The sequence below is a fragment of the Cynocephalus volans genome, chromosome 7 (genome assembly GCF_027409185.1).
Source record: "Cynocephalus volans isolate mCynVol1 chromosome 7, mCynVol1.pri, whole genome shotgun sequence".
NCBI classification, from domain to species: Eukaryota; Metazoa; Chordata; class Mammalia; order Dermoptera; family Cynocephalidae; genus Cynocephalus; species Cynocephalus volans.
The window spans coordinates 11898382-11911388 of NC_084466.1; the positions used below are offsets into that span (position 1 = coordinate 11898382).

Here is a 13007-nt window from a genome sequence, read left to right on the forward strand (position 1 = left end):
TAGAAGGTGAGACTTCAAAGACCATGAGTGAGCGAGAGACAAGATGACAGAAATAATAGCTAAACACCTTGCCAAAATTGAGCAGAATTTGGTAAGGAAATAAAAATAAGAAAATGTGACAAGAAAGAGAAGTTCGAAGAAGAGAAAGGGAACGGCTGAAGCCCATGCCAGTGCATCAGGAGTTTGAAGAACTAAAGTGACTACTGTTCATTCTGAAATCATTTGCATTCCTGTGATTAAATAATCCCAACCCCAATGTCCCCAGAACATTCAGTAACACTTACTACGAACTCAAAACTCCAAGAGCCCCCAGAAAAGAACACAGCCTGTTCACACCTTAGCCCTGGCAAACCTGTGTCAAGCTTCTGACCTACAGAACTATAAGACAGTTTGTCATTTAAGCCACAACTTTTGTGGTTTGTTATAACAGCAACAAAAAATTAACAGAAGGGCAAGATATGAAACTTAGGAAAATGACTCGTCTTACTTTGCTAACACCTCAGACAGGAAATTCTCCAGACAAAGGGTCCTATCGGGGCTCTCCATTCCTGAAGTGTTGACTCCCTACCTCAGCACCATAAGAATCATGAGTCACAGGTCAGATGCAACAGTCTGTGTCTGAGGCCCAGACAACTAAGCAGCATTTGCGGGGATTACTATATGAAGAGATACAGAATGTTAGTTTTAGCCTCATGTCTCAAAATATGTTGATGACTTTTGAGAACCCTATGGAGGAGGTTTATGCTTTGCAAATTTAAAACTTGTAACGCAAATAAATTTGTTCCCATATGTTCCCTTCTCTTTCTGGAGAAATTTCACGTAAAAAATAACTGCTGAACTTATCACATTTATACTATTTGATCTAAACACCATAATGTTATAAATATGCTCTTCTAGATCGTCAAGGTGCCAGGATGACCTGGTCCAAGCCCAGAGTATATCAGTCTCTATGGTAGAGCTGCAGAGCAGTGTCCAACTAAAGTAGTAAAAACAAGAAAAAATGGTATGCCTGTCTGGCACTTTGAGGATAAAAATATTTCATTCTTATGTGTCACTTGGGGTGAGACAAGACACATTTATCTAAAATGGATTATCTAAGACAGTAGAGCCAATGAAAAAGTGGCTTACACGAAGTGGGGGAACTGGTGGAGAACTCCTGAACGTGCTCTCCAAAACTACAAAAGACGTGAACACTGATGAGAACACATCAAAGCAGGCAACGTGGAACCCACAGTCCATCTGTTCAATACATTAATTTACTGGTGAAGGGGGTTATTAAACAGCTGACAATGTTCTTATGTGCTTGGTGCCCCTGATGCAAGGACATAGGGAGGATATTTTTAAAAGGAGGGGAGTGGTAAATCCAAGCAGGGCTAGACAGAGGTAAAGGAGTGGACAAGTAAGACAGGATAAGGTTTGAAGGAAGGAAGAAAAGAAAGAAAGTGGGAAATGACTAAGACAGGAAAAAATAGAGAGTGATGCCACAAACAGGCTTGGAGGGAAATTATTCAACAATCTATGAAAAATGCAATTGTAAGGAAAAAGCAGGTCCAACAGTCCTCAGACTATAAAGTGTCCCAAAGTCCTGTTCTCATGAATAATTACACATAATTTCCATACCATTCACTTAACCGTGTAAAAGTCAGAAATATCTGCAAGAAAAGAATTACTAATATTTATATATAGGGGATATTTCTATGTATTTTAATTATTTTTACATTGTTTATACACATAAACCAATATTTATAAGTATGTCTTACAGTCTTAATAAATGTATAAATTATATGAACATTCAATATTTTATACATAAATATACAAGTTATTATCAATATTATGCAGGATATAAGGTTCTTCATATCTATAAGGATGTTGTTCCAGAAAAAGACACTGAATTTCAGAGAAATTAAACAACTGACTCAAGGTTAACAATACAAACAAGTCAACCCAAGTTAACGACTGAGACAAGATTCCTGTGCAGCCTCAGATCTGTCATTCAACAAAGTCCAGAATCTCATTCTGCTAGCAATAATTCTTCATTTTACAGTAATTCCAGATAAAAATAAGGGTTCTTTATTTAATACAAACTTAAGGCCATTTACTAGGAGTTGTCTGGTTCTTTCTCTGACCTCTTTATCCATCAGTTCGATCACACTTCCAGTCACTCAGACTTAGACACCCAGCATCAGGATTAATTCATCGTCTTACTCATCCTTGTGTGCTAAATCATATTGATTCTACTTTTAAACACTCTTTAAAATTCAGGATTCACAATTCCATCCTTATTATCTGTCACTGGACTGTAATTTAAACAGCATCTAAACTGGATTCCTCCCCATCAAATCTCTACTCCAACCGCCATGCCCTGGGGCACCAGATTTTCCTCCATTACTCAGAGCGCTAACCACCACTCCCCTCTGAAACACTTAATAGGTCCTATATTCTGTTTAATTAATCACAAACTTTGCATTCACATTCAAAGCTCCTCACAATATGTTCAACTACAACTCTCAACATATTTTATTCCACTTTCCCACAGCCCTAAGACCCAGCCAAGCTGACCCTTGTACCCCTCACTATCTCTCAAACGCACCCACATGCTTTTCTGCTCTTGAACCTCTGCTTGAGTTTCTCTTCACTCCAAATTCTCACAGTTCACTTTTTGGATTAAAAATCTCCCTATACAAGGTTACTCAAAAAGTATATGGGAAAATAGAATTAAAAGATAATACGAATCTTTCCATGAACTTTTTGAAGCACCCTTGTACTTAAAGATTTATGTCAAATGCTCTTTCTCAAGAAATTTTAACAACAATACTTAATCCTTGCCTCAAAAGAACCCTCATAAAAATGTGTAGAAATTATATTCTGCATTGCATTATAGACATCTGTGTATTTCTCAGTCTCCCTACTCAGTTTCCGCTGCCATACAGTCCTCATCTTTATCATTATATGCCCTTCAACAGCAGAGCTTAACAAATATACAGCACTTCATAAGTGTGCTAAACCGGATTCAATTAGCTCATTCCAATTACTAAAACTGAAACTCTTTTAAGTGACATATTTCAAAAGTGATTTTAAAAGATTTTTAAGAAATGAACGTTTTATTTCAATGCAGTCATACCTGTTCATGGGGTTACCCAGGGATGCCTTGGAAATCGCAAGTGTGTTTTCATGCAATCAAACATTGTGCTGTTGTCAAAGACACATTTCACCAAAATTAGTGTACTACGTAACAGACCATCACATCCACAGGAACAGTCGTTAGCCCAGACCTTTATGCTATAGAAGTCTGAGGAAGATTCATGTGCCATGGACAAGAGGACACTAGAAGAAACAGATTTTTGATAGTGTGACCCTAATCACTTTCAACCAGCTCAAACTAAAATAAGTATGTTTCTTATGATTCATAGTATAAAAATCCCAATGAATGTGACTTTAAAAGGGCATAGTGTATTTAATACAGCTGCTCTGAGGCTGGCCAAAACAGTTATCCTTGCTTGACCTTTTGGGCCTTGAATCAATAACAGGCCCAGACTACATGAAGAAAATGAAATTGCTCTCACTGCACCAAATGCTCAACAAACATAAGACCACGCTATTTATCAACCCGTCCATCCATCCATCCATCCACCCATCCATCCATCCATCCATCCATCTATTTATACCAGCCCACCTTTTTGTGCATATTGTAGTAATATTTTGTCATATAAACATATTAATATGTATTGAGCTCTTACTTTGTGTCAAACACTATCGTTAACTGTTTTACATATGTTAAATCTTATGACAATTCTGTAAGGTAGGTACTGTTATTACTCCCATTTTACAGATGAAGAAATCAGGCTTAGGATATTTAAGCAACTGACCAACTTTATACGGCTATTAAGCGGTGGGGCTGGAATTTGAGTTCCAGGAATTTTCCCCTAGAGCCCATACTCTTAACCACTCTATGATATGCTACCAGAGTAGGATTTTGTTTTCTTCATGGAAGCTGGGGAAGTCTCTGGAAGTTACTCCGTTTCTGGAAAGAACCTGCATGTTCTTACCATGGAGGTGAAGAGCCAGATGCATATAAACATAGAAAACCCACTATGTTTCTATCTTACTAGTTACAGAATTTGACTCTTTCTTGAAAATGGAATTGAGAAGCTAAATTTAAAGCACAAACAAGCCAGCAAGCAGGCAAGGCGGCCCGATGTGCTATGTGTAAGGCTCTCCTCATGGGCCTAGCAAATGGAGCCAGACCATTTGCAGGGACAGATTCTGCTGGAGACCCTGTAGAGTAGGCCTCAATGGGCATGGGGCAGCCAAGTGAGAGTAGAAAATGAACACAATTATTTTGTTCAGCCTCGACATAAAGAGAAGCACTTTGCCTTCTGTAGAAATGCACACGTAACCAAACAAAAGCAGGCAGGACTCAGTACTGTATTTTGTTATCAGGAAGGAATTCACTGATAAAGGTGCTATGAGGAAGCAAGAAGTCCCTTTCTATGAAAGGACAAAAGCACTATATGCTATACCGTTCCCTCTGCATCATTTTTTTAAGAAAGGCATCAGCTCAGGTTCTTCAACCGGGGGGTTTATCTGATGGCACTGATAACTAGTTTCGCTGGTTAAAGGCTGCATCTCACCTCTTACTTTTCTAATGAAACAATAAAAGAAAAAGCCCTGGAAATTTTGTTCAAAACTCAAGATATTGACAAGGCCTTGCCAGAGGCAATAAAAGCCAGAGAAGCCAGTTAACAGCTGAATTTGGAAAGAAACATTAGACGATGCTTAGCTTTCACTGCAAAGCGCTACCCTTCATAGTACCACAGCCTGTGCGACTGACGAAGTTAAATGACAAGTTGTGGCATTCAGTATTTTTAACGGGTTGAACCACAGCCTTCTAAGGGTAAGCAAACCACATGGACGCACCTGTGCCCCAACAAATTACTTCTATGAGTATTTTTTTCCACTGCCAAACAGCCTGCATATGAACTACTCTCACTGTGCACTCCTGGGCCCAGATGCCAAGAAAAAAACATTTCGCTATAAACTCACTCTTGATCTCACTGTGTTAGTGTTGGACGTTTAGTCTTAGGTACATTGAGAGTAAAATAAGTCGCTATTTTTTTTCCTACAAATGTGCCAAACCTTGGCTGGAATGCATTGTGTTGTCCTTTTACAAATGGAATTCCTGCATCCTTCACAATGAACTAATTGAGGCTTGTGGCCTTAAGTAAAGGACACATTTATGTGAAACTGGTCAAGAGGCTAGGGGTGTTCTCTACAAAGGAATTTCTTGACCCTTCCCAATATCAGAACCTGAGTCATTCCTTAAAAATGTCCAAGGGAAATAAATGTATTTTTCACTCCACCCTCACAAAATACCAAGTTTCACTGCAGCTCAGAAACTCAAGCAGCTAAAACAATACGAGATCACTTCCAAGTACAAGTAACTATGTTCCTGTTTACTCTTTTCCTTGTTACAGTTTTCTGATAGGCACTCCTGTCTGTGAACCATACCCTAAGCATGAAAGGGCATATCAGTGGTCAGAGACACAATCTGCCCCCCTGGAACTGAGAAAAATAATACCCCCCTGTGCTTCCTAGGCGAAAAAGAAATACAGGTTTATGATCTGCAAATATTATGATTAACATTCTTGATGGGGGTAAGAGAGCTCAGCAAAATAACTCCATTCGTGAGGACGTTGAGGAATCTAGTCTGCAATGAGGACTTAAACTGAGGCGAGTGGCATTTAGAATTAAGTAAATGCACCTTACAAATATTACTTCCATTTAAGTTTGGGCCGCAGGGAGAAGTAACAACGATGACAGACTGACTAGCAAAAGTGACATCTTGGCGGACTGCAGTACTTGCTGGTGTTTACCTGAAGGGAGGTGCGTCCCCACCCTTGGCTCCCCTGTCCGCAGGGGCGTGCTGACCCCACAGGAGGCGGACGGCGCCTGTCCCTTACCTGCGCAGGTGTGCCCGTCGTAGGTCTCGCACACCCACTCGTGGCACTCACACAGGGGCCCGAAGTACGTGCCCGGCTCGGTCACGTGACAGATGCAGACGCCGCAGTCGCACTGGCCCCGGCCGTGGCATAGAGCGCCCCCTGGGGGCTGCCCAGGTGCGCGGCACCGGCGCTCCGACTCGGCCCGGGACAGCCTGCAGGTGGCGCCCGACCAGCTCCTGCGTGGGGCGACAAACACCACCGCCAGGCCAGTGTCAGATACAGACACTGTCCTTGCTGCTCCCAGCCCACAGGTCCTCCCCAGCATCCACCCCAGGTGAAGCCGTACAACCCCATGGATAGGAAGCCTGAGGCCCCACATTTCTCTGGGGGTCAAGTGCTCCCTGGAAGGGATATGTTTTCGCAAGCAGGTAGGTACCATCCGCCTGAGAAATGACCATGACCCAAAATGTCCAAGGAGTCACCTGCCCACCTGAGAGTAGAACCTGCTTCCAGTTGGACGGAGGTGACCCAGCCCTGCCCCTTAGCGGTTCACCACTGAATATTATATGCACATTTAGATTAAATACAAATTAATCTAAAGTAAAGTATGACATTTGTCTGACTTTTTTATGCTCTTTTTAAAATGTCCCATTGCTATCTGATGGCCAGGAAGAGGTTACTTTACGAAAATGAAAAGATGAATATACGGAAAGAGTGATATGTGTTAAGATAGCATCGGTCCTAATTTTTAAAATTTTTGCACTAAGCTGCCTTTAGGAACCCCACTTTTAAAAAAGTTTAGTTTAGCTACTGGGAGGTACCTCAAAGTCTCCTTCAGAAAGTGATACAAAATGTGAAACAGAACCCGTGTTGATGCTGTTGGGAAACAGAAACAATACTGCCCTATAGGCTACGAGGACACAGGTACACACTAACTCGTGGCAGAAGTTCCTCCTGGTGTGTATTTGCAGAGGGGGAAATGATATTTCTGTTCAGTGATTGCATTTTCCGAAGGAAAAAGAAGAACAGAGATGAAGCCACACGTCGTGTAGCTATATGGAAAGGAAAACAGAACAGGTTGAAAACAGTTTATCCCACCTCCAACTTAGTGACTGCTCTTGGCTTAGGACGGCCACCCTGCAAGCTTGAGCCCTGCCACACCAAGCAGGGCAGGTCTGTCTGAAAGAATAACAAACCAACCTTACCTCAGAGATGGCGAGAAGCTCTGCGGAGCAGCTGACAGCCCAGCGCAGAACAGGGAGGAGGCCAGCAGCAAGAAGCTCCTGACGCCCAGGGGACGCATGCTGAGCTCCGGGCTGTGCAGGCGACGAGCTGCACGGAGCTGCACGTCTGCAAGGTGGGCTCGCGGGGGAGGCGGCAGCAGGCAACGGGGCCGCCAGCAGATGGCCGGGCAGACGGGCCCACGGACACCCGGGCTCGCAGGTCCGGGGCTCCACCCGGAGTTGCGATCGCGTGGATGAGCTGCCTGCGAGGATCTGGGCAGCGGCACGGCTCTGGGCGGGGTGCCGTGCCAAACCCCTCGAGTGGAGAGTCTAGGCAGGGAAGTAATTAGAAACAGTTGTACAAGCAGATGGTTTATTTTGACATAAAAAGAAAAAGAAAAAAAAAAAGAAGTGTCCTGTTCACAGAGTTGAGAAAATCGTTTCTTTCTTCAAGTACAAGCCCCAGAAATATTTGACAGGAGAATATTTGGATAAAAGGGGCCCGTTAAAATAATCTGCACGTTGTGCAGGGGAGGGGCGAGGCCGGTGACAGCGTGAATTATTTTCACTGCATGCTTTGTAAGAAGATGCATCATTTGGGGTATGAGTTACTGGGGGACAAGCAAAACTTGCCAAATACAACTTTTTCTTGTACTTATTATCCTTTGTTTTAAATGGTGGGTATTTTCTTTCTTAAGTCTTTGAAAAGCCTGTCATGCTTTCAGTTGTTCAGGCCAGTAGTTTATCATATCACATTTTTTCTTGACTCGGGCAGTTCAAATTGTAGTTGTCCCAAATCCACCCCATTCTCCTCCCATGTATCAAGTGTGAGGAAACAAAATAAAATGTCTATTTATAGAGTACATTGCACTGAAAAATAATCAGTGTCACTTACTAAGTACCTACTATGTGCCAATCCCTGCTCTCTCAGAGTCCCACGGGCTAGAAAGACATTGATGAAAACAAAAGCACAAGTACAAGTTGACAAACGGTTGTGAGCTCACAATAAAAAGTTGCCTCCCAATTAGATACAGACATGTGATCTGATCCAAGATGGTGACACTGGAACTAAAGACTGAACAAAGAATAGAATTGAACTGGGTGGAGTTTGAGAGGCATTCTTATTCCCACATTAATGATAAAGAAACTGAAAGCAAAGAGATTCACACAGAGAATTAAAGTGGGATTTCAGCTGAAGTCCACAGTACCCCAAAGCACACACACTGTCCCCTACATTGTGTACTCATCTGGGAAAAGTGTGTAGAGGGTTATACAAAGGGAAGAAAACATTCTTCCTTCACCCTAAGAGCCCTTCAGATGCAATGATTTCTCATAAAATGGAACCATCCAAGAATCATCTGTGGTTCTGTGGCCTTAAGGTCAGGGATGAGCTATAACAGGGTAGGATTTCTCCCTGTCACCCCAACATTTGCCTACTGGAGAAAAAGGGACATGAATGTCCTCTGATCACAGCCCCTCCCTTTTCAATGTCTACCCCATTCTCCACCTGTATTAGGAGGGGCTTTGCATGGGCACATCTCCGTATCCCTCCATTGCGCACTGCTAAACCTCCTCCAAACAGCTGACCCTTTGCCAACCCTTAGATCCAGATGTGTACATACTGGTGGAGGAGTCTTCCATCAGGAGAACAGACTGGGACAGGTGTGCACAGTCCTGGGAGTGGTATTGGAGGATGTCTAGGCAGGGAATTCTGGGGTCTTGGGTACCCAGAGTGTGGTTTACAAAGAAGAACAAAAGCTCTCCACTGGAAGATTCCATGAGTCAAATGAACTACTCATCTATGGGGAGGGGTCTGCCTAAAGGAGAGACAGAATGGGAGTTACTAAATCAGTGGTTCTGATCCATAAACCAGCAGCATCAGCATCACCTGGAACTTGTGAGAAATGCAAGTTCTCAGGCCCCAATCCCAGCTCTATTGAATCACAGGATACCTTAAGACACCTATTTGCACATCATAATTTAAGAAGACTTGCAAAGCACAGGGCCCAGGGCTGAGGCTAAGGGGGCCTGGATCTAAGAGTGGTACCTCCACTCACTCCCAGCACAACATTAGGACAAAGGAACAGGCTCTCCTGCCAACCTCTAGAAGACTTGGTGACTCAGATAATATGGGAATAGTAGAAGGGAAGCCTTAATTCCAAAGCCTGACTAGGAATTTGCAATAAAAACATGGGATTTTTAATAAATGAGTCATGTATCATTTACTTTTTTGCGTATTTTCTGAGGGGAAAAAGAATCATTAAAAAATAGGAACATTTCTTTCATGGATTAAAATGATTTTTTTTAACCTGCAGAATTCTCATACAGTGTAGTATTCAGTGAGCAATATTATCCTTAAGAGTGTGCATCTGTGAAGTAAACAGAGTATGTACTAGGTGACTGAGAGAATTTAAATGTTCAGATTATTATATTTCTGTGACTCAGAAGATATATGCCCAGTAAGTTGAAATAGTTATATTGTGGCTGACTTGGCAACTCAATAGAAAGTCCCAGATCTACAGAAACTTTCAAAATAAAAAGATAATTTTAAATTTACTCCTTTACCAAACTTTGATTTTTTTTTTTTTTTGCCAAAGTATTAAGTGACTTAGAAATATGCTGCATGAAAGGCCCTGAGTTTCTCACTTCACCTGACTATGAAGACTCCATGCCAGCTCTGCGCATAAAGCTATGGGTTGGACACACAATGAAGGGTGCCTGAGGGGACCCTGTGTATCTGGAACAAACCTCAAAGAAATTGAAAACATCTTAGTCCTAAAAAGTAGCCATTAGTTCCTCATGTCACAAAACCATAGAATTTCAGGATGCAAGGGATTTTTTTATAGGTTGTCTAGTTCAAAATGAAATATGTTGACAACATACAACATACCTGCCAAGTAATTAGCTAGATTTGATAAGAAAACAAAATTAAGAGGAACACATCCTTTTGTGAGAGCTGCTCTGAAATTTTCACTCCTTGGTCCCAGTTCTAATCCAAGAAGCCATTTGAAATAATATCCCAGCCATTAGCCATGATTCCAATATCTGAAGACATAACAGTGTGTTCCCCAGTCCCACTACCTGTCCACATACACCCCAAATAATTCCACAGTTCTTAAAGAGAAACATTCCCATTTCCTTCACCTCTTCCCTGTGTATTACAACGTCAGCCTTCAATACCCTGATTTCCTAAGTGTTCTTGCTTTGTCTGGAGTGGATGCCTTTTGTAAAGTATGATATATGCAACTGAGACCATTAAAGTAGGTGTGGTTTAATGTACGTGGAATAGATCAGTACTTTTAGCATTCTTGTTTTATGTACTATATTTCTACTAATAAAACTAAAGATCATATTAGCTTTTTGACTACCACATTGGCCCAATTGTGTGCCTGTAACACTGTGTTTTTCCCCAAACACAAATTGATATATATCTTTATTAAATTTTATCTAAGCTTGGCTTTTTTCTCTAGACAGTAAGAATCATCTATGGCTACTGATTTCATATTTTTCTCACTCTTCCAAAGGTAAATATGATGAGCACACCTTCTGTATCTTTCTCCAAATAACCGATGTCATAGTTGAAAAGAATTAGGTTGCCAACCAGGCTTAGATGCTACCTCTCTTCGATATGACAGCAGTCTCTTAATCAGCACATATTAAATAGATAATCTAATGACTCACCAGTATACTGGGCTGTTTGGTATCAGCCCATTTCTTCACTTTGGTTAAAAGAATATTGTGAAAGATCCCATCGGTTGCTTTACTATTCTTAGTTTATCAAATAAAACTTGGGCTTTCGTACCTTTTCTGCCATCATCTAGAACAATACCCAATACATATTATATATTTGTCATGTATTTATGGAACAAATAAATTAACTGAAAATATTGCACAATATGAACAACAGATCTACGAGTCAATAAAAGATGCAGGTGCTACAGTGAGTCCTGGATCACTTGTCAGATGACATTTGTGAACTTTAGTATCCTCCTGATATCACTGTGGTTTCAACCTGAATCCACATAACACCAGATTCTCTTTCTAGATCCCAATTTTTGTTAATTACTTCATTTTTACCTATTGTCTATGATAGGGTTTGGATGTGTTGTCCCCACCAAAACTCAAGAGGAAATTTGATCCCCAATATGGCAGTGTTGGAAGCTGTTTGAGTCATGGGGGTGGATCCCTCATGGATGGATTAATGCTTTCCCTAGGGGATTAAAGTGTGAGTTTTTGCTCTATTAGTTACCATGAGAGCTGGTTGTTTAAAAGGCCCTGGCACCTCCTCTCTCTCTCTCTCTCTTGCTTCCTCTCGCCATGTGATCTGCTTGTACCCAGTGGCTGCCTGTGGCTTTCCACCACGAGTAGAAGCAGCCTGAGGCCCATGCCAGATGCAGCTGTCCCAGAATCGTAAGCCAAATAAACATCTGTTCTTTATAAATTATGCAGTCTCAGGTATTCTGTTATAGCAACACAAAACGGACTAATAGAGTCTATAACCATAATCCTGAGAGATCTCTTTGGGTCCTCTCTGCAATTCATCTGAATTATCTGGTAAATCCCTGCCTCGTGTGGATTCCACCTCCTTGTAATCTAGGCTTCCACTTCAACGTCTTTACTTCAGATCTTCATCTTATATATTGTATATGATTGCCACAGCTTCCCGACTGGTCTCGCTGTATCCATTCTCATCCTTTGGTACTACCCCCCCCCCGGATCCAGGGCCCATGCACCCACCCTAGATGATGGTAGCGTGAGTTGCCACTAATTCACAGCTGCACCTCTCACTGGGAATTGCCCTGTGCGTCAGAGAACAGCCTCCCCTAGGGCTGGCCATTCAGATCCAAGACAATTTCCTAATCCTCACTTCCTATATGGAAATTGTTGAGTTGAACAGCTTCATCATTGTGCTTTAGCTCAACAATGCAGAAAAGACTTAAAAACTGAAGGCAACAGGATGTGATGTGTGAGGTATGAGGTTGAACAAGCAGATTGTATAAAAGTCTTCACAGGAGTGTTTGACCTCAGATCTCTGCCTATGCCCGACTCAGCTGGAGAGTTACCTCTTTCTCAACCCTATTGAGACTCTAGACTCAAGAACACTGGACCCAACAGAGGCCAGTATGAAAGAAAATAGGTTTTAAATGAAAATGGACCTCTAAACATGATAATCCAGCCTGGCCAATACAAATATTATTTCTCTCAGGCTATAAATTAGATTATTATTTTTTTAAAAAATTTGAACATACATAAAAAAAACAACCAATGGATGTGAATGTGGATATTTGAAATTCCTATAAAGAAAAATCCAGTTACAGTGAAGCCCACCCTTACTAGGCTGTGCTGACATACTCTGAATTTGTACTTATATTGTCACTAATGAAAAGATCACCAAGGATTACAAGGCACCAGACCTTTGAGGAGACCCTCCAATATGAAGGGCAGAAAGAAAAACAAACAGGCAGCTAAACAAACAAATGCATGAATGAAAGAAACTCAGAGGAAACAGATAATGAAGGCAATAGGAGGCAACTTGAATTAAAAAATATAATCCCTCTCCTCAGAGATCTAAGAAGATCCAGATTTGCAAGAATATGCTGCCGTAAGAATAGGACAATCAAAGAGAAATAAAATATTCTTAAAATTTAATTATATAATAGCTGGAAAGAAGTCACTAAAAGAATTGAAAAATAAAGTGGAAGAGAAGACTCCTAGAAAATAAAACCAACACAGAGAGATGAATAAAGAATAAAAAGTTAGATGCCTGATCTATGAGAGTTAACATCTGATTAATAGGAATTCTGGAAAGGAAATAAGAAAAATAATGAAAGGGGTCAAATTA

General features: G+C 41.3%; 1 protein-coding gene across 1 annotated transcript in view; it reads right to left on the reverse strand.

The window, feature by feature from the left end:
• The window catches only part of ITGBL1 (integrin subunit beta like 1), a 222706-nt gene extending 215461 nt beyond the window's left edge, over nt 1-7245 (reverse strand). Inside the window, exons 1-2 of the mRNA XM_063103004.1 lie at nt 7148-7245; nt 5961-6178 (exon numbers count right to left, since the gene is read on the reverse strand). Of these exons, the coding sequence (XP_062959074.1) occupies nt 5961-6178; nt 7148-7245 (316 nt within the window). The remainder of the gene's footprint in view (nt 1-5960; nt 6179-7147) is intronic.
• Between the last annotated feature and the right edge of the window lie 5762 nt (nt 7246-13007).